The sequence below is a fragment of the Vulpes lagopus genome, chromosome 6 (genome assembly GCF_018345385.1).
Source record: "Vulpes lagopus strain Blue_001 chromosome 6, ASM1834538v1, whole genome shotgun sequence".
Lineage (NCBI taxonomy): Eukaryota > Metazoa > Chordata > Mammalia > Carnivora > Canidae > Vulpes > Vulpes lagopus.
The window spans coordinates 85,336,330-85,359,085 of NC_054829.1; the positions used below are offsets into that span (position 1 = coordinate 85,336,330).

General features: G+C 34.5%; 1 protein-coding gene across 8 annotated transcripts in view; it reads right to left on the reverse strand.

Moving 5' to 3' along the window:
* The window catches only part of MAPK10 (mitogen-activated protein kinase 10), a 296,363-nt gene that overhangs the window by 66,573 nt on the left and 207,034 nt on the right, over window positions 1-22,756 (reverse strand). For 6 of the 8 annotated variants that reach the window (XM_041759953.1, XM_041759960.1, XM_041759959.1 and 3 more), the window contains 5 exons: window positions 12,443-12,572; window positions 7,974-8,032; window positions 7,030-7,168; window positions 6,102-6,267; window positions 3,560-3,631 (listed from right to left, as the gene is read on the reverse strand). In XM_041759953.1, coding sequence (XP_041615887.1) covers window positions 3,560-3,631; window positions 6,102-6,267; window positions 7,030-7,168; window positions 7,974-8,032; window positions 12,443-12,572 — 566 coding nt within the window. The remainder of the gene's footprint in view (window positions 1-3,559; window positions 3,632-6,101; window positions 6,268-7,029; window positions 7,169-7,973; window positions 8,033-12,442; window positions 12,573-22,756) is intronic. The other 2 variants (XM_041759955.1, XM_041759958.1) reach the window with 1 other exon arrangement.

A 22,756-nucleotide genomic window follows, 5' to 3' on the forward strand; every position in this document is an offset into this window, starting at 1 on the left:
AAGAATATATCTAAAAGAAGTAGGCTTATGGGAAATTATATGAAAATTCTACTGGTAATATGAGACTTCAGTCATCAAGAATACAGCATGCCCCGCTTGGGTTTGGAGTGTGGGAAGGAGTCAGTGACTAAATATTCCTTTAAAAAACAAAAATAAAAAATATAACTTCTAAGAAAGCATAACTTTACTATAAGGTATTATTAAAGAAAATCTGAATGAAATGCAAAGTGACTGATACCTCTTTTATGATTGTTGGACTAAGAATATAATGGACCTCATATATTTATTGCTAACTTGAAATTAGTCATGGGCTGAAGATATTTTAGAAATACTATATGTCAATATATGTACTATGAAATAGGTTTTAACCATAACACTATAATAAAAATGGAGTGTGTAATAGTATATGTTTGTATAATTAAACTATTCACACAGTAAAAACAAATATTTTATAAATGATCCTTTGGATATTAAAAATTAGCAAATCAATTAATGGAAAAGCAAATATGTATAAATGTATGTATGTATGTATTTTGCCAACACTTTAATAATCAAGAAACTACCCTGTGATATCATCTGGATTATATGCATAGTTGGAAAACCCACACAGTGTTCTCAAAATGCAGAGACAAATAGCTAAAACTTCAGTCATCAATAATAATCTCATAAGATTTCTCAATTTGTTAAGGTATTTTCCTATTTTTGCCATAGATTCAGATTAAGAAAGGGAACATTAAAAGGTTCTGTGGAGAGGGAAGAATAATGTTGATTATGATGATAGAGTACTATTATATAATTTTTCAGCCTCAGAGAAATTTAATAGAAATTACTCTGAATAATTATAAAGGAAAGTCAAGGGAACTTATGATTGCTCTTTTTTTACATCTCAAAAGAATCTTGGACAAAGTCAATTAGCATATACTACACTTTGATATTACTTCCAGAAAATGCTGGAATCATTTCAATATGCTAAAATATTGGTATGATTCGTCTCTCCATAAATACTCCATCAACCCCGAAATTTATATCTGATCATCATGGTTAATGAGGTTAATTTAATGCTCTGATCTCTCAGTTGTCGGTGGGAAGCTCTAATCATAAAATTATAATAACTTCGTGTAAAGATTAATGAAATAATTCCACCTAAAACCACAGAATACACGCAATCTGTTGTTTAATAGGGATACTACAGTTTAATTTTCAAATGTCATCATGACTTAAGATATTAAATTATAAGTTAAAATGAACTAAGGATTTAAATCTAAATGGAAACATTTCCAGAAAGATGGCAGTTCTTCTAACACATTTTATCCGGAAATCGTTTACTCATCTTTAAGTAAAATTTAACTTAAGCAAGATGGTTTCCACTATAAGTGTCTTTATGTAACTTTTCCATTGACTCATTATCGTATATGGCAGTAGGCTATCAAAGACATTTTATATGATCATCACTGAGACAAAGGAATACTGAATGCAAATCCCTATCACAATCTAAATTTTTGTGTTTGAGTTTATTCAATTTCTAGCTAACTTTTGTCAGGGATATATATTTTAAGTATTGATTTTAGCACAATTTACTCTTATTTCCAGACATTTTCCTGAAACAAACTATAATAAAAGGGAAAAAAGACTCCCAAGAAAACAATCATTGGAAGAACAGAGAATTATCCATATGGTGCTATTATCTTTGTCTTTTTTTCTGATGCATATTTTGGGTTAGAAAATGTTTTGACTTTTTCTAATTTTTTGGCTTTTAAATGTAATACTGCTAAAATAGGAGAAAAGTAATCCTGATAAATGTCTGAAGAGCTACATTAGATGTCAGAGAACCATACCACATGGAATTCAAGTGACCTATATATACTAACATCCCAGGGAAATGAGATATTTTGTGACATTTTATCTTCCACTAACTAGTGGATTAGAAAGATGTAGCTGTGAAACTTCATTTTGAGTATTGATTTTGAGAAGTTCCTTTTCTTCTGGTCTAAAATATATCATACTCCAAAGAACAAAGCACATACACACACATACACACATTCCTACTTTTATATGAAATCAGTACATTTATATATGATTGTTAATAATAATACTGTTCAAATCAACTACCTTGGATATATAATTTATCCTCAAAATATAAATAATTTAAAATAAAATGAAAGTTAAGTGAATTATCATTTTAATATCAATATAAAAATTGAGATATTTTATATGCTTTCTTTTTATATCCTCAAAATCTAGTATGCATTTTGCACACAAAATGCAATTCAGACTAATCATAATCTAAGTATTGAATAGCCACATGTGGCTAGTGGCTACCTATTGGACAGCAGAGCTCTAGAAGATGTCATTACTCTTCCTTTACTATTGGAATTTAGAGAATATCTTACTAATATCCAGCAGAATAAACAAGTGCCTCATAAATGAGTGCTCTTGGTTTTATAAACTTCTCATTGAGTCTACTAAATAACAACCATAATATTTCTTACATAATAAAAGAGTTCCTTAATAGAGCTTTCTTATTAATCAGATATAATATTTAATAGTTATGGACCACATGTTTATTGCCAGTTTCTAAAAAATTTCATATATAATAATTGTATTGAACTCAATCTTGCATTATCACTATTAATATTGGCAACTGTTGTTATACTTAGATTTGCATGATTGTGTGTTAGCAGGGTATTTCTATATGTATAAAAGTATATTCTCTATTAATATGCAAACTTTATTACCTATATATTACAAACACTAATATGTCATTTTGTTCGAAATAAACTTTTGGTCATTTCAGAAATATGCCAGCTCATTTAATAATTCTAAATCATGGATATCTCTCCAAGAAGTTTCTGATAACTCTAGTTCACGACTTAGTGGTAGAACTTGAATAAACACTACTTCTTAAAATTCTAAATTTCATTGAAAAACCAGTTATCTAGGTCTCAGTCACATCTCCAAGTCAAGTAAGGGAAGCCTATTTTAAACCCAGCTGATCTCTACAATTTGAATAATAATTATGGCTTTTGAATGTGGAAGTTCATGTTTTAAGGAGGATATGCTATATTGACCTATTTAAGACTGGATAGTGTCAAAAGTAATTCAAATCAATGAAACTCTAGACACAAGCTTAGGATATCAGTAAGGAGAGAAATTATATCATGCCTAAATGTTGTAGAAGCATAAAATGGTTTTAGAAAAAAGATGAAAAATACTTGCAAATAGTGACTTCTTTTGCTCGTTATAAAGATAAATACATTTTAATAATTTGGGATTTGGTGACCTCTCTTATTTATGAAAAAAAAAAGCATTGCTATTTTGAGTTATAGACAAGAAAATATTTTAAAGAAAAAAAGCTCATAAAAATTTAATTAAAACAAATCATTGCAGTAGGTAGTCTTCAGTACTGGTCAGATTATATAAATCATCACTTTTTTAAAGTCACAATTATACCACTTACCCAACTTTTTGCTTCTATCTTTACTCTCCTGGTAAAATCATTATGTGTTTAAAGGGAGAGAGAACAAAACAGGTAAAGCTGCAGCAAAAGGTACAAGGATACAGTCCCTTCCTGGAAAGAGGATTTTGTGGCGAACCATTTCTCCCATAATGCATCCCACAGACCATATATCCACTAGAGCAGGAGAGAGGGAAGTGAAGAAAAGGGAGGAAAGTAAAGTTAACTAAGATAATTGATCTCTGAAGGAGGAGGAAAAAGAAGTTTGATTAGAAGGTACAATTTTTGACTCCCACCAAAAGTTACCCCCAAAAGAAAACCACTGTAAATTACATTAACAATGTTTAACAAGAACTCAAAATAATTAAAAAAAAATACTTTATGGGTACTTTAGTTGCCTCTGTAGGGCCATAAAGGGGTGACATAGAAAAGCAGAAGCTACCCCAAAAGTATCTCCATAACAAGTGATGGCTAAAAGCCATCAAGGGTTTTCGACTATTTGTTGAATGTAGCAAAAATAATCTTAATTATCCTGGAGGGGTGGCTGTTTCCATTTTCTCTTCCACTCGGTTAGGTGGAATAGGGCAACAAGAGACCACTCTTTGGTTCCCTTTGTTTCTATTTGGTTGTTGGTTGGCTGGTTGGTTGGTTCAAAACAAGGTACATGTAAGCAAATCCAAGAAAGTAGGAAACAACTAGAACCGTGGCTTAAAGGCAGAAGTATTGGAATCCCTGGTATTCGGGACTTAGCTTTTTGTTCAGAGCTTTTCCTTGTAAATAAGCATCAGTTTTTTTACTTTATTACTTGAAGTATTTCAAGGATAAAGATATGATCAATTAGCACATGTAAAGGAGTCATCTGGAAGTAAAGCGAAAAAGAAGTATTAAAGATGTTTAAAAATTGTTTTATTTATTTGTTTATTTCTCAGTTGTCATACTCATTAACCAAACATGCTTCACCTTCTTTCACCAATCTTTACCCTCTTCCAACTTGCTTTTCAGTATTGACCAAGGGAACTCTGAGGCAAAAACATGAGGCCAAGATGCTCCTTGGGGAAGGAAGGCAGGGTTAGGTGCGTGGGATAGCTGGGCAAGCCTGATGTAGGAACAAGCGGGTTTTTCTGCATGATAACCTTCCTTTCACAGGCAAGTGGGCAGCACAAGTGCTAGCTATACCTTCAGAGATCTAGAGAGTGAAAAAACTAAGGCAGTAACTTGCAACCTTCTTCTCGTGAAGGAAGGAAGAGGGAGGAAATTACATGCCATTTGTGCAACCGAGATCTGTAACACCGTAATAGGCAAATTCAGACCCTATCCCCAGACCTCAGTAGATCCTTGATTTCTTGATTTTTTTAATTGGCTCCCCTTTGATTTTTTTTACAAATAAACTATGAAAAATGTATACAAATATCTTCTTTTCCGAGTAAGTTAGGTGTGGTATTAATACCTTGGGAAGAGGATTAGATTTGCCTCTTTCAAGTTAAAGGTTAACAGAATCCTGCCATCTCTCGCCAAAGTGAACCTGACCTTCCTAAGAGCTGACTTTTCCCTTTCTACTGTATAAATGCACAAAAGTACTGGCCGCTTTCTAATCTGGAAGTACACAAAGAAATTTTTTAAAACTTTGGTGGCCAGGGAATTTTCATAAAGCTACCCTGTAGCACTTGCACATGAAAATACATGGATAATTATTTTTATAAAACTTATAAAAATAGAGTGTTAGGAATTAAATAGAATAAAACATCAAATAACCATGCAAGGTACATTGAACACATATATATATAATCCTAATTTAAAACAATTTTAGTTCTTAAATTTATTGGACACATTTCTTAATATGCTACATTACTTGTTAGAGATGTTCTTTTCAAAATAATATATGGCAATGCATTCTAATAGATATCTTATAAAGCCTTTCATAAAATCAAATCGCAATACATTTTGAAGATTCTTTCTACCCTTTCTTTTAAACTGTTCATGAATACATGAACATGAACAGATATTTTTAATGAAAACAGTAATGTAAAATTTAATATTTTTCCCATGATTTAGAATTTATAAAAATTTACTACGTAATTGCTATACTAAATATTACTCACAGAGCAGTTTAAAGCATTAAACAAACTCTTAAGTAACTTGAACAATTGGATTATTTTAAATTGACTATTCCTTGAGCATTTGTAAAGATTCTCGCTCCAAGGATTTGTGACATCCTTTTGTCTTTTCCTAGGGCTAGAGCCATCAATCTAAGATAGCCATAGAGCCAAGTGCAACAGATAGACTACTTCCTGTTTCCATACTCATTTTGAACTAAGCTGCAACCCAAACATCAATCTTTCTCAATATCAACAGCTTGTGCTAATCAATATCTGCTTGACTGTTTAGTCAGACTCTATCCACAATTCTTTTTGGCCATAACATATGTTAGTGTTTTTGTAGCAAAGCTTACTTTTCAAAAACATCCTTCACATTTTTAATGAGTGATTCCTCCTAGTAGTATTTTTAAAAACCTTTTGAATATGAAAGCTGGCAGTCCTATTAAAAAGATACATTCATATACATGAAAGAGAACATTGCCATTTGCCGTCTAAAACATATACACATTTTCTTCATGGTTTCTGTGGCTGCTATGCAGAAGCCTCCTTACCGTTCTCCTTGTAGCCCATGCCCAGAATAACCTCAGGGGCTCTATAATAACGTGTAACCACATAAGGAGTCATCATGAAGCTTGTGCCTGCCGTCCTGGCCAGTCCAAAGTCAAGAATTTTCAATGTACAATCAGACTTGACTACAATATTACTTGGCTTTAAATCCTGGCGATAGGAACAAGAGAAGAAATTAAAAGCCAGCAGCAAATGGAACATGTGATTTCTTTCCTTTTTTTTTTTTTTTTGTTTTTTTTTTGTTTTTTGGAACGTGTGATTTCTATCTACCCAATCAGTATGGCAGTCTTGCAATAGTACTGACAGGAAGCCCCCTTGACTGCAAAGCCCTATATAGAACAAATGATTACTGCCCTAAAGAAGTTACAACTATTTTTTTTATATTTTTAAGGTATCTTCTAAAGCTTCTCAAACCCAGAAAAGATTTGTGCTATCAATTTTATAATTTAGGCTCATCTTGGGAAGAGGTTTTAGAATAAACATATCATTTATTGTCAGCTGTTAGGTTTTTCCTTGTGGCAATATAAACCTTTCAGCTTATTTTTTGCTTCTAGCCCTGACAAAAGAGCAGATCAGGGCAGCTGTCTTTCTGTTGCCAGAAACAAACTGTGGAAACGAACAGTCTTCTTTCAGCTGCACATATGACCTCTGCCAATCACGGAGCTAGAAAACATGAGGCTTCTCAGAAGTTGACTCTCAATGAGCTGAAACAAAATGCTAAATGAAATCAGCTACAGTATAGCTAAAATTTTCTTCTATATGTTAGTGAACTCTGTGCTAATTCTATTGTAAAAGAAATGAGTAAGTACATTATATTCAACCTACCCTTCCTACATAAAGAAAAGAACCTACAGTTGCTCTTTCTCTTCTCCAAAAGCATCTTAATTATAATTCTGGAGTAGGAATTCTCACCCTGTGAATAATTCCAGCAGAGTGAAGGTGCTTGATGCCACACAGCATTTGGTATAGCAGGTAAGACATTCGCTCATGGTCTAATTCCATCTGAATCACCTGACACAAGTTGGCATCCATCAGTTCCATTACTAAGTAACTGGAAGGTAAATCCACAAGGTTAGTTCCAAATCACAAGATCTGTGAAGTCCTTCAAAGAGGTCAGAATCTCCTCCTAAATCTGTAAGTCTTCCAAACTTCCCAGCTCTACCTTTGACTGAATTAAGTATATGAAAACTTTCAAGTATTGCACATGTTAGCCATGGTAACTCTATCACAAGGTTACTAGCAGAAGCAGCATTTATAAGTGTTTGGTTCAGGCCCATATATTTTCTACCTATATCTTGTCCTCAGTTTTCTATGAATTCTTTCTCAAATATTATGATTACAAATAAAAAAATCAGAATAGCATCTCCCATTAAATGCAATGTATCTGTGTCAAATAATACAATGTATGAGGATTCACTTCTCTGTTGTCACTATCTTCTAGATAGATATTTTTTGCACAAAATCAAAGGCACCACAAAAATAGAAGTAACAATTTTAAAATGATTTTTAACATGTCCCTCTTATAAGTTCTCAGAGTGAATAGATTAATTCTAGAAGTTTCATAGGATCAATTGATAATAAAAAATACATGATAAATAATAAATCTTCTCTGATTGAACCAAGAACATTGGACAACAAAGCACAAGCACCAGAAGGACAAAAAGAAGCAGAAGTATCTTTCCTAAAAGTAATACCAGAAACAGAACCTTCTGTCCTATCACTGGCTCCCTTTCATTTGCCCGTAGCATCTATCTTCCTTTAATCTTTACAAGGGATTTCATCCACTGATTTTGTCAATTTCCCTTGAGTTATTTGAGTGCTATGCTATCCTTTCCTTCAAGAGTTTTGTTACTTACACATCTTGAAACTCCTCCAGTGTTTTCTGGGGTGTGAAGACATTTAATAAACTAATAATCTGGAAGAGAAACAGTGGAAAGGACAGAGGAAGAAGAGAAAGAAAAAGGGAGAAAATGAATTATTTAAAAAGCATATTTAAACAAGTATTTAATCCAATTCAAAGTCATAGACTAGTGCTACAGTAGAAAAAAAAAGTCGGAAAAAATTTCTAGAACTATCTCCTAGAACAGTGAAAAATGTATTCAGAAAGAACATATGATATATGTCTTCAGGTTAAATACAATTAAAAAGCTCAAATTCTTAGGCAGAAGGAAGAATCAAGATATATAATTGATATATTGCTTTAGAGTGTGATTCTCCTTGGTAGAATATAGAATTGTAAAGTAATTAATAAGCAAAAAAAGAAAAGCCACGTAAGAAAAATGGGCAGCAGTAAAACACTTAAAATGTAGCAAGGTCATGCTTTTCCTCTAATGAACACTCTCATTTAATATTTTTTTGTGTGTGTTGCTACTTGAGTTTTTTTTGCTTCCGTTTCACACACAAATATTATTTAAATTAATGCTATAATGATATCCTGGGAAAAGTTTTATCCTAGATGATTATCAATAATGAATTTAGTAGAAAATGTATTTAAGGGAATCCCTGGGTGGCTCGGCAGTTTGGTGCCTGCCTTCGGCCCAGGGCGTGATCCGGGAGTCCTTGGATGGAGTCCCACATCAGGTTCCCTGCATGGAGCCCGCTTCTCCCTCTGCCTGTGTCTCTGCCTCTCTCTTCTCTGTGTCTCTCATGAATAAATAAAATCTTAAAAAAAAAAAAAGAAAATGTATTTAAAAAGCTATTGAAATTCTGTTTCTTAAATATTTTGATTCCTGCTTTCATTATTTTATATATTAAGTAGCAAAGAAGTTTACCTTCTAGTATAAGTAAATTAAAAACAAAAAAACAAACAACTTTGTCACATTTCCAAATATACTGCATAGTGGTATGGAAACATGAAGTAATAAAAAATGAAACAAAATGATTAAAAAAAAAATGATTAAAAAAAAAATGATTAAATATCTGAGAAATGCAGTCAAGTTTAGGGAATGCTTCAGGCCACACATAGTTTCATTTGTTGAGGAATTATTGACAAAAAAAATCACAATACCATGCAATATTTTCATATATGTAATATATATACATCAACATATATATGGCAATAGCTATAACATATTGATTTTTATAATATAAAACCATGATCACTTCTTTTAAAACAACCTTAAGGTATAGAATACTCAAATAGAAATAAAATTATTTCAAAATATCTTTAAAACTTGTGATTAAAGTGTCTTTTTCTATTTACTGACAGTTTGTGTTGAAAAATGTCTATGTGATACATCTCTCATGGTATATATCTCACACATATATAGTGGGCCTGTTTTTCTAGTTTTTTATCAACTTTGCAAAGTAATTCATTTTGATATGTCCTCAAACAAAAACATCAGAGACTGTGCACGCACACACATACACCATACACAAATAACCTTTAAATATGGAAAAAGGCTAACCTGGAAAATAAATAATCTAGGTATTCTAAATGTAATTTAGATTATTTTATTATTTATTTATTTTAGATTATTTTAAAAGGTAAATTCTCCACCATCTATTCTTATTTTCCCATTTCCTATTGTCTTGTTTTTATCGCCTTCATCTTCTTTGATTTTCTTCTTTCTTTGCTCCCTTGTAAATGCTAATTCCTTCTAATAACCAAGGAGATTACGTGTCTTTAGAAACATAGGATCACAGGTATTTTCATTTTGGTTCAACAATTTCATGCAGGAATCTGATTCAGTTCCTTTATTCCAGCATTTTAAAATGTAGATGTGAATCACTGTTGTCCTGGTCTCACAATCACATTAGACATCACTTCCTAGAATTGAGCATTCATTTTCTAAATGGATATTCTTCTCTATTATTAAAGTTGGGATTACTTCACTGTTTTACTTTACTTTCCAGAGCATTTACAGAGTTCTGCATTCTGACTGCTTTTACTTAGTATTACAAGTACTCCTGTGGAATTTACATTTGGTCACAAGTGAACTTCCTCCCTGTTAACTGGTTTGAAGAGAAAGAGGAGAATTAGAATTACCAATTAATTTTTAGATTTAATATTTATAGGAATTTCAAAAAATAATAGTGGCCCTGAAGGGATAAATTCCAGCTTTAAAAACCAAGTCAATGAGGAAATATTTGGCTTCATAAAGTAAAGAGACAGTTTGGCATTTATGATTACTTTTTTTCCTGTATTTTCTGCTCATAAAATAACTTTTATAAAAACCAATTTCCTGGTTGACTATTAAATTCATCATAGAATAAATTAGTGAAGAATTAAATTTTAGAATAAAAGCCTCTAACATCTATGCTGAGTTAATTATATTTTCTTTCCTTGTTAGGTAGTTCTGAGTAAATCTGTTAAAGACAATGAAAATTGCCTGGTTCCAGAAATTTATTTCCCTAGACATACACATGCACACATACACACATAAAAGGGATGGGTAGCAGGTAGAAAGCCATTTACAGATAATCCTTTCAACTGGGAACTTCTTTTTAGGTATCTTAAATGAGAACCTCCACGCTTCAGTCAAGAACAGGGAAAATATAGGATTCCCTCAAGCTGGCAAAGTGCGTGGGAATTTCTCTACAATGTATTTATTGTATTATGGGGCTGGGAAGGAAGACTAGGGAAATATAAATATATGAAAACACAAACTATCAATATTTCCCATACGGTTGCTTCATTGCCTTTATCTATCCATTTTCCATTGCCCATGGTATTTCTCATCCTCTCTGCTATCATAAAAATAGATTGCATTGGCCATGTGGTTAATCTTGTTCCTGCCTTTATTTAACATACTGGAAGAACAATTTGCTTTAGTAAAATGACTTTTCGTATGAATCATCCTTTCCGCTGTTTATATATTCCTTTTTAGAAGTACCATGTTCCTTGCCTGGCCAAATTAGAGATGGGTACATCATAAAGTTTGCCTCTTTAGTGAGACCTTTCCCACTCAATCTACTTTAAAAAGTTAGCCCACCCATCCAGCACTGACTAGAATAATTTTCCTTCTTTGCTTTGTTTTCCTTAATAGTGCTTATCACCATCTGACCTCCTCTACATTTGCCTATTTATTTTTCTTTTTTTATATGTATATTTTTTATCGGAGTTCGATTTGCCAACATATACTATAACACCCAGTGCTCATCCCATCAAGTGCTCCCCTCACTGCCCATCACCCAGTCAGATGGACTTTTTTCCTCACCAGGACAACATGAGTTCCACATGGGCAAGGATTAGTTTCTGTTATATCCACTACTATAATCTTAGCATCTGATCTACACATGGGGCACTGATAACAATATGTGTCAAATGACTGAACTATAGTCATCAGAGTAAAGTAATAGAAGAAAAAAACACTGTCACTTGAGAAACAATTCACATATTTGTATTTCAAATATCTTCCAACTAAACTCTCATGTGTACATTTGCTTCTTCTTTAGAGCCACTGAGAGATGCTTAGCCTCACGACAAATTCATTTGTTTATAAGACAGCACTGATAATTTCATTTATCTGGTGTGATTTTCATACTTCAGAAAAACTTTCTCAGGGACTTATAATAGCTACTGTTATAGTTTTATTATCATAATTTATCTTTTCGTTTCATTATATATTTAGATGTAATAAATTATATGCACTATATCAGTTATTTATTAATAATAGTCATTATTAAAATAATGAATTCTCTCTCATCTTGCCTTACTAAGAATGGGAGCATTAGAAAGAGTTATAGAGGGTTTTGTCTGTAGTTAAAGAAGTTTATACTCTGAAACAGAAGGAAGTCCTGTGATGGTACACCCTACTGAGTTCCCAAGAGAAATGCTCTTGAAGATCCTGTTCCAAAGTGCTTTGTAGATATACGTCCACACATTTGCCCAACTCTAACAAAAAACGAGACGCTGTGCACAGTGTGTATGGTGAACATTTGAAGGCCACTGCCACTAGAGCTAAAAGACAAAGAGGATAACAAATTTTCACCTGTTAATAATTAAATTTAAATTATAAAGAAATATAGCATGGTGTTCTGTAGAATTTTTTTTTAACTTTGTATTTGTTTGCTTTTTATTATTTTGGGAAAAAATGGAGCTCCCTGGTAAATTTGGAGCTAGAGAACCAAATACGGTTAGTTTCAGAGCAGGAAATATCTATCAAATTTATCCCCTCTAACGCCATATGGTTTTTAGATGATTTTTAAGCAGAAAGCTATCATGAGGACAATGAAATCAAATGTAGCATATGGAAGGATAAACAATCTTAACAGACAGAAATTACAAAGTAAAGAAAGCCTTTCCTACTCAAGTTGGCACGGATTTTTTTTTCCTCCAATCTCACAACCTCCCACTGCCAGAAGTTTAAAAATGACAACTCACGTTTTTATGGTTCACACACTTCATGAGGACCAGCTCCCGGTAAGCTCTCTTGGCATGCGTTTGGTTCTGAAAGGGTCTGCTGAGCTTCTTAATGGCCACATTTCTGTCAAGAACAGCATCATACGCAGCGCTGCAGAGATCCAAGAGCAGTCCAGAATTACGAACAAAGTAGCCCTTAGAATTTCTGCCTACTATATGGGTAGAGGATATAGGTAAAGGAAATACTATTTTAGATTCCTACTCTGATACCTTCTCCTCGAGTCACATGCCAATTAGGTTGTAAATAAAGATCTAAAAATGACTAGTCTCAAATCATTCTACTTGCTAGGAAAAGAAAAAAAGAAGAGTATCTTGCCAAAAAACCCCAGTATATAATTGCCTCCTCGAGTGGGAGACAAAAGAACAAAGAAAAGTGCTCTCTTTTCTAATGGTCCAGCCATGTGAATATGGCAAGTCATTTTGTCTCTCTGGGCTTGAATTTCTCATCTAATAATGTGTGATATTTAGGTTTTCTCTAGCTATAAAACCAGATCATTTTTTGGTTATTTTAAATGAACATTATTCCTTCCATTCACAGGAGCCAGATTTTAAGGTATGCTATTCATTGCCATGAATGCACAGGTTGGTTGATGTTAAAGTATGCACAGTAACAATAACAAAACTCAAAATAAGGAATGCAATCAGAGGGGTTTTAGAAGCATAAATAACTGCATTTAAATTCAAAGAAATAAATGAATGCTATAAACATTTGAAGCTTTCAAACTATTTGAGAGCTAAAATTTGCCATGCTTTGAAAAGCAATCCATATACAGTACTGTTCCTTCCATACTCAGAATACATGGGTCTGGGGATCAAATAAGGAAGTGAGTCTCTGTTTGGTATTATACCTAATGACTCATTCACAGAATGATTTTTGCAATCCACCCCCCACCCCATCCCTGCAGCTTCAGATGATGCTGGATTTTTTCTTAATTGCCAGGAAAAAAATGCAGCAATCAGTGTCCCCTACAATTAATCTTTTGAATTAGAAATGGCATTAACCATTCAGGGTCCATGCAACTAAACTACTAAACTAAAAGATTAAAAAGGGGTTACTGTACTGTAAGACAATGAAAGACTAGAGGGATAAAGTTGAACAAGGTCTTATAGTTCATCTGGTCCCTTCTTCCATGTAATACTTATTCTCTTCAAAATTATCTCCAGAAAAAGTTTGGCCAGTCTCTGCTTGAGCATCTCCAAAAACATGATATGTTAATATCAAGCCCATTATGTTGTTGGGCAGCTTTGAAAGTTAGAAATGTCATCTTTTGATAAGCAAAGTTGTCTCTCTTTGAGAGACATGTGGTTTCTGCAGACTTTCTCTGCCTACCAAGGTAACTCTCAAAATAAAGTATTCCCTTTTCCATCATGGTACATCCATAATATTTGAAATCCTTAAAGACTGCCCACAATCCTTGGTCTAGTCTATAAGCACCCAATAGCTCTTCGCTTTTCCTTCCCAAGCCAAACATCACCAGTGTCCTACCGCCATTTGTCAGAATGTGATTTCAGGGCCTATCACCATCTGGTCAACTTCCTCTGAATATATTCCAGTCTGTTGATACCTGAAAATGTTGATCCTGAACTAAATAAACATTGCTAATCAAGGCATGACTGTCAGTGAAGATTAGGGTAGAGCTATCAGCTTCTTCATTCATTTACTAGCTCCTTCATTCTGCTGACACAGTTAATACAGCTAAGTTTGTCTTGACATTGTTGATAATAATTTCACATACTATTGACTCAAATTGAGCCTATGTTAATTAAAAATACTATCTTTTAAAAATCTGTGCTGCTTTTAAACTCTTCATGTCAAAAAAAAAAATAAAAAAATAAATAAACTCTTCATGTCAGTACTGATTCTGTTCTTGTTGACCTGCCAATGGCAGTACAGGTAAAGGAAAGAGTCAAATGGACCTACATCTTTTAAGTAGTGCCCAAGAACAACAGTGAATTTGGAAATGCAGGAATAAACTTGTTTTCTGAAGTTAAGAAATTGTATCAGCAGGAAATTGATTAAAAAGTATCTTAAAGAGAGAATAAATTTTAGGCCAAAACAACTTAGCTGAACTCATTAAATTATCTAAAGAAAGAATAGCAATCAGTCATGCAAGCCTAGAAAGGAATCAGAGAGGCAAATTCTGATTAAATAAGAGGTGCCCTTCCACGTAGGTCCAGGGAGATGTTCACCTCTGCATTGTGATTGTCAGAGACTATGGACAGTTGGCATTCTGATCAGCATCCTCTGATCCAGCTGACTCTATTTTCTGTAGTCAACATTCTGGTCATTCTGTCCTTCAGATTTTTGCATGCAGGAATATTATCTACATTTGGTCAGCTTGACTATGGCATTTCTCATTATTTCGTAGATTGGCATCTCATTGTTTTATGTGAACCTTTAGTGAAGACTTGTCATTGTGAGTTTGAGTGCCTGAGATACCAACCAGATCCTGCAGGACAGTGGGCCAGCTTCCAACTTCATGTGGAACAGCTGAGAAAATGCCATGCTCTGGGGTTCTTGGGATGTTCTGACCAGTTTCCTCCAGAAATGTGGTTTTCTCCCTCCCCCTGATAACTCTTCCTTGAAGCTGTTTTAGGTATGAATCTCAGCATTGCTGCTTATTAGATGTGGAGCTAGGGGCAAGCCACTTAACTCTCTGTCATTAGCTTCCTCATATTCAAGATGGAGATAACAGTCTGACAAAATTATAGTAATGAATAAAAGAGGTAATAATGTATCTATAGTGCCTCACTTAGAGTAAGCACTTAATAGATAATGACTATTGCTATTTTTAAAATCAGTGTTCTTGTTGGAGTCATTGTGTAGTGCAGGTCAGGATAAAATAGAAATTGCTATGGTGGGGATGCCTGGGTAGCTCAGCAATTGAGCTTTGGCTCAAGGAGAGGTCCCAGTCCCGGGATCAAGTCCCACATCAGGCTTCCTGCATGGAGCCTGCTTCTCCCTCTGCCTATGTCTCTTCCTCTGTGTGTGTGTGTGTGTGTGTGTGTGTGTGTCTCATGAATAAATAAATAAAATATTTTTTTAAAAATTGCTATGGCATGTGCTACAATTGGACATGTATCTACTACTCATCAGTTTTTCATCTTTCTACTAATTACAAATGCATTCAACTATATCACTATCTTGGCCACATTTCCCAAGTTTGTCCCATGATGTAAATATAAACACTGAGAGCAAAAGTCTTGTTAAAATCTAGATATAGTATAGCCATATAATTCTATTACTTACCACTTTAATAAGTTATCTAGTATTATTTGTTTTTAATGAACTTTTTATTTAGTGATTGCTATGTCCTTTCTTAATGGCTCACAGGGTGTCTTTTCTAACCAATACTAAGACCAATGTCAAGCTCAGCAGATGTCTCTTAGACTCTCTTTCTTCCCTTTCAAGAAATAAAAAACATTTGCCTGTCTACAGTGAGATGGAATACTGCGGTTTGGCTCATTGACTTTTTATTTGCCACCTTTTATCATGTCTTCTTGGATGGAAGAGCCTTGGGAGTTAAATGTACAATTCCCAGATGCTTTTGCAGCTAGTGCTCTATACTCCAATAAGGTCCTGCCACAAAGACGCAACTATGAGAGATTTGTAAGGCAAAAGTGAAAATGGTCATTTTCAGCCATTTCTTGGTTTGCAATCAAGGTCTCATGGAGATGTAAAAAATTTTTTTCTGCAAGCAGTGATTCATTCTCCAAATTCTTGCCTGAGAAGAGGGGTTGAAGCAACAGGGGAGTCCAGGTTCCAGGGCCCAGTCACCAGCATTGTGGAATAGTGACAACAGTAGTAACAAGTACACAGTTTCAGCTCTATGATTCCTAAATCTCAGTTACAATCATGATACTCTCAGAGGTGGGAGGTCCCCTGGTGACTCAGCTCTCTAGTGTCTGGGAGTCATTCCAAGAAACCCAGACTACAGGCTACTTCTCCAGGCCTTCCAATGATTTTGTAAGCACCCAATTTACCGTATTAAATCTTTGCCTACTTTAAATGTTTCTGTCTCCTGCCATGAACCCTGGATGACACTACAATTGTTCCCATCTTCTATAATTCCTCAGTGACTATTGGCAGCAGTTTAGCAAATACATCTGCAAATTGGCATCACTGGTGCTGTATAGTCACAAATGAATGTCTGAAAGTTCTCCATTACTCTCGAGTCCTTTTTTAGAGTCTTGGTTCTTAGCACCTCACTTTTTTTCTTTCAGTACTTTCTTTCTTTTCTCTTCATGCAGGTAAGAGGTAAATCTTTATGAAGATTTTCCAGCAACTTTCCAGCAATTTTGCTAAAAATTTTCCACAATTTCTTGACTCACATTACTAACTCACCTCCACTTCTACCAGATTTATTTTAAAAAGAAGGACATAGCTTTTTGTAGTTATGCCCCTGTCATGTAATGATGCTATAAAGCTAAGTTTACTTCTTTGTGTGTATTTATATAAGCACACACATGGAGACACACACACAGGCACACACACTTCTCTGCAGGCAACTACTATTCTCAATATATTTATCAGGGCTTTTTTTGTTTTTTTATTTTCTCCTTCTAGCAATTGCAGACAACCTGCTGTTACAAATATTCTTCGTCTTAAATAATCGTTCATTTGATAATTTTCTTGATCCCTTTCCTTTCACATTTAAAGGATCATATTAACAGGTTTGTGGGCCATAAAAATTAAAAAAACAAAAAATATCTCTGGGCCTTATGAGAACTTTATGTCTTAAATTTTTTTTTAATTTTTTTAACTTTAAAAACCTTATCATTACAGTATCTTAAACATCTTAAGCCATAGACCAGCAGACCAAATTCGATCCTGGGATAAATGCTGTACCTTTCATTGCTCTTTTCTCACTTTTCCATAGGCTTCTCATGTGACCTTCTCCAAAGGCCTGGACTTTAGTTGAAAGCTACCCAAAAAAATTTCTTCCCAGTGCCCTCAAATATCTCACTTTTGTGCCCAAACATTACAACCCCTAGAGATTCTGTGGAGACACTGATTCCACCATGGAAAACAGTGTTGGGGAAACTGCCAAACTCATCTCTGCCTCAAGACTTTTGTAATCATTCCTCCTTCTGCCAGGAAAGCTCTTCCCACATCCTCACTTACTTGATTCCATCTTGTGATTCAGGTTTCAGCCCAAATATCATCTCCTTAGTAGAAGCCTTCCCTAATCACCCCCTCAAAAGTCAACAGTTGATTTTTTTGATTAATTGCTTTTGTCATTAAATCGCTTAGCTGTAGTAGTTTGCTTATGTTTTGTCAGGGAAGCTTTTGATTACAAGCAATAGAATTCTAACAGCGACTTAAGTAAGAAAAATATTAGTGATATTATGTGATGGAAAGTCTAGAATTAGCCATGTCCAATTTTCAGGGATACACTATAACTCTTGGGGGCCCTAGGCACTTTTGACTTTTGATTTTCTGCAAATTGGTTCTCAGCATGTTCAAAAAAAGCCAATGACAGAATTCCATTAGTGCATCAAAGGGAAGTATAGGTGCTGTGCTGCATTGCTAAGATTTCCCCTCCAGGAATAAAGGATTTATTATCCCAGCTGTTGAGAGTGCTACCAGCAGACAACCCTCAGCTCTTAACCTCTGTTGGGTATAATTTCATCCAAAAAGATCTGCTTAACTAAAGGCTACACTTTCTTCATGGGAGGCCTTCATTCAATGACTGATAAACCTGCGATTATAAATGTCTGGCCACCTCATTCCAATGTAGGACAGCTGGTAAGGCTCATTCCATCTTCAGAACTCTCAGAAGCTGAGGCTTCTTTTGAGCTTGCATCACAGCTGAACTTTTGCCTCTTGTCCTTTCTACAGGTGTTAACCCCTGAAACACTCCCTAATAAATCTCCTGCATGCAATCGCCACCTCATAAGGTATTTTCTGGGTAATATAACATTTGACAAGCAGTAATTCATGGCCAAACACAGCAATAAGCATGGAGTTCGCCTGGACCTTTCTCTAATCAAAAGGCAGGGTCTGATTATGGACGAAAGCTACATTCAGAGCTCAACATCAAGTAAAGCCATTTCACTTATGCAACAAACTAACCCAGATGACCAAGCCTAGTTTCATAGATTCCAACCAAAACCACTCGATGGACAACAGAGTTGAAGTAGGGGCAGCAAGGCACTCAGAAGCCCCTCCCTTCAGTGAACTACTGACAGGGCACATTTCACAAAGACCTACAACCTTAATGAAGAATACGGGATCAGCTAAACAAACTCATCACCACCAAAAATAGATGAACCTAAAGAAGACAGCTGCCCTAGACATAAGGCAGCCATGTTATTGGAAATCAGGATGGGATGATGGCATTGGAGAAGAAACTGAAGGCTCCCAGAGAGAAATTGCTTCATCTTGGTGAGATGGGGCTATAGGGTACATGCAGGTACTGGCTCTCTTGCTCTATTTTTATCTTTCTGACAAGTTGTCTCATGCTCACCCTGTTGCCCTTCATGACCATTCAGTGCACCACCCATGTAAGTTCATACCCATATTTTAACCTACAGAGTCCACAAAGCTGCCAGGCTGCCATTCAATAGGGTAAGTTGGAAACTTGGAAATTTACAGTTTGGCTTGCTATGAAATATGTGAGGCTACAGAAGCTGGTCAATCTGCATATAGAGATCACACAGAGTATGTGGGTCAGAATATCCTTGGCATGTGGGTTTTGCCATTTGTGTGGCATAAAGCTATAATTACTTACTTTTTTAGTGTCTAGTAAAGCTTCTTTAACCCTTTTGTGATAAACCCTTTGACAAAAATAAAGAAAACTGAGAATACATATTTAATTGGAATACTATATACTGAATTTACATTTCTTTGTGTTTTCTTAGGCACAACCAAGTGAAAACCAGAAAATAATTCTTCTAAAGGAACATCAGTATGTATTTCAAAGTCCGTAATTATTTAAAGAAGACTGCCCAACCACAATAATTTAATACCTGCACCTGCAAAAGATGCACTTACAGGCTACTCCTGAAGCAGGACTTTTCATTTAGGTCAAATGGCTGTTTATTCTAAATTAGTATTGTTCATTTTAAGTTCTAAGTGTTTCCTTTTTTTGGATACATACAAAAAGTTAAGCAAAGCTGTTAATGTGTTGTATTAGCAGAAAAATAATTTTGTAAGTATTCAAGTTTTTATATTTTACCAAATGCTTCAAATATAAAATTAGTACTTTTCAAGAATAGTTTGATTATTTATCCAATTCAATGACTCAAAATAAGGCTTATGAAAATTCAAGGTGAAACATCTAACAATAGTGTGAAAACTTAAAATCTTAGTTAAAAATGACATAGAAGACCCATTACTTACTTTTTTCAATAACACAAATACAGATTATTTTGGAGAATATCATCATACTAAAACCAATTTTCTTACCAAATTAAGAAATCTATAGGGCAGAAATGGATTTGAATTAGTTGTGATACAAATGTAATTCACATTGGGTCCAAATAAATTGCAATATTCTACAAATCAAAATATAATTTGCATATACCTAAAACATATTTAATGTTAAAAGTCAATTCTATATAAGTAAAAAATAGAATTTATAGGTACCAAAATTTGTAAATATTTTTATGCATACATGGCAAGTTTCACTTTATTACAAAAATTTAGAGACAAAGCTGATATTGAATCAAAAAAAAAAGGTGTTTCAGAAAGGCAATCAGCATTTTTTCTTTAAGATTTTATTTATTTATTCATGAGAGACACAGAGAGAGAGAGAGAGAGAGAAAAAGAGAGAGAGAGGCAGAGGGAGAAGCAGGCTCCATGCAGGGAGCCCGACATGAGACTCGATCCCCTGTCTCCTGGATCACGCCCTGGGCTGAAGGTGGCGCTAAACCGCTGAGCCACCTGGGCTTCCCTAGTTTACTTTTTAAGAATAAGTTAATTTAAAACCATTTTAATGGCACTGTTTTTACATACATCATTGTATTTGAATGTACCCTTTCACCATCAAAATTTCCCAGCATCAGATGAAGGATAAGCTTCCTGCTGCTCATGACCACTTGGGTCCTGGTTGAAGAGCTTTTGCAGGTCACTCTGACAAGATGAAAGAGGCAGAAGCAAGGCACTGCTCTTGGGTAGTTACTGCTACATTTCCACCTTTAGCTATTTCCTGGCAACAAAATTAGAAGTATGATGTATATCTAGTAGTCTTATTTTAATATTGATCTTCCTTAAAAAATCTGCATAGCAACCTAGGTAAGTTTCAGAACTTGGATAATGTTGGACTTAGTTAAGAAGCGGAAGGTTACTGAGTGCATCCTTTCTTTCTTTCTTTCTTTCTTTCTTTCTTTTTTTTTTTCTGCAAGTAACCCAACTCTGAAACAGTTGACTCTCATATTGGCCTTGTGGTAAGAATGGGATATGTTTAAAATGAAGAAACCAGAGACAGTAAAGTGTTCCTTTGGCTCAGGGGTTGGGACTATTTCTTGGCAACTGCAAAATTGGTGAGATCCATTAGGTGACTCACAGGAGTGACGAATGGTTCCTGCACATAGGACAGACGATAAGAATAAATATTGCCCAACCTATGGACCTACTTTGTCTTCCTCTAAGCCTGCTCCAGCACAATGTTTCCGGCTTTCTGACTGCATTCCACTAGCCTGATGACTGGTGTAAGCACTGCTCACTATGAACGGCCTCCAACACCTCCTAACATATCCATGTAGAATTTTTATTGGCTATTTTCTATGCCCCTTGGACTTTTTTATGCCATTTATTTTTTAATTCACTTCCCCTAGTCTGACATTTGGGTTGATATTTATGAAATTGAGCTCTATCTCTGCAGTTTGTACCATCATTATAATAGACTTATTACATACTGCCTTTTACTGCATCTTTTTCTGCCCTCAAAGTTGTGCTCCTTAGTGGTCAAAATCCTGAAGGATTTAGCTTTTTTATCCCAGACATGCTTTTTGCATGAAATTGTATTTGCTATTGCTAAGTGTTTATTTCCAGAGCTTTAAATATGCTAATAAAAGGGCATTATATGAGCTAAAGGACAAATGTTTAAATAAACCAGGCATCATATTTTAAATGGCAGGGCTATACAGGATGCCAAGATATCATCTCAGCTATGATGTCTTTCTCAAAGCTCCTGATTCACATATATGATTGTCCACTGAACGCCTCTAATTGGATGTCTCAGAAACATCCGAAAATTAATATGCCCAAACCAAACTTGATTTTTCTCTTAACCTTAAATTACCCTCCTCTGATCTTTCCCTTAAACATCCATTTGTTCAAGTGTAGAAGGCATCTCAAATTTTCTTTTCTCATCCCCTCCCCATATCCAATCCATGAGGAAGGCTTGTATGTACCTACAATGTATATTTTCAAATTGATCCGTTTAACTCATACTCCCTTTCCATTACCATGTGTCTAAGGTACCACAGAGATTGCCCCTTAAATAGTCCCCTTGCACTAGTTCTTGCTTCTATAAATCTATACTTGACCATTCTCACAGTCTTATTCTATGTAAATTGGGCTATCCCTGCTCACATTATTTTGTGTCTAATCCTGCTTATTTTTAGCACTTATCAAAAAAAATGTCTTGAGTAGCACAGCTGTAATAAAATAATAGAACCTCATAATATTGTTATGAAAATTAAGTTAGCTTAACAACAAAAGCAAACCTGTCCCACTGCTTGATTATAAGTCCTGTGAGGGCAGGGGCCACATGACTCTTGATCACCATTTTTTCCCTAGTTTTATTGAGGTGTAATTGACATATTATATTAAAGTACACAATATGATTATTTAATAAATGTATATACTGAAAATAATTATCACAATAAGCTTAGTTAACATCCATCACCTCATATAGTTAGAACTCTTCTTATGATGAGAACTTTTGAGATCTTTTCTCTTAGAAACATTCAAATACACAATATTGTTGACTATAGTCACCATGCTGTGCATTACATCCCTAGAACTTATGTATTTTATAACTGGAAATTTATAGCTTTTGACCACATTTACCCATTCCCCACCTCACCCTATCTCTGGCAACCACTAATGTGTTTCTGTTTCTGTATCTATAAATTTCTTTTCTTTAGATTCCATATATAAGTATGATCCTATATTATTTATTTTCTCTGTTTGACTTATTTCACTTAGTATGATGCCCTCAAGGTTGTCATATTGTCACAAATGGCAGAATTTTTTTAATGGTTGATTAATATTCCATAATATATAGATATATTTCATATATAATATCTATATTTATAATATCT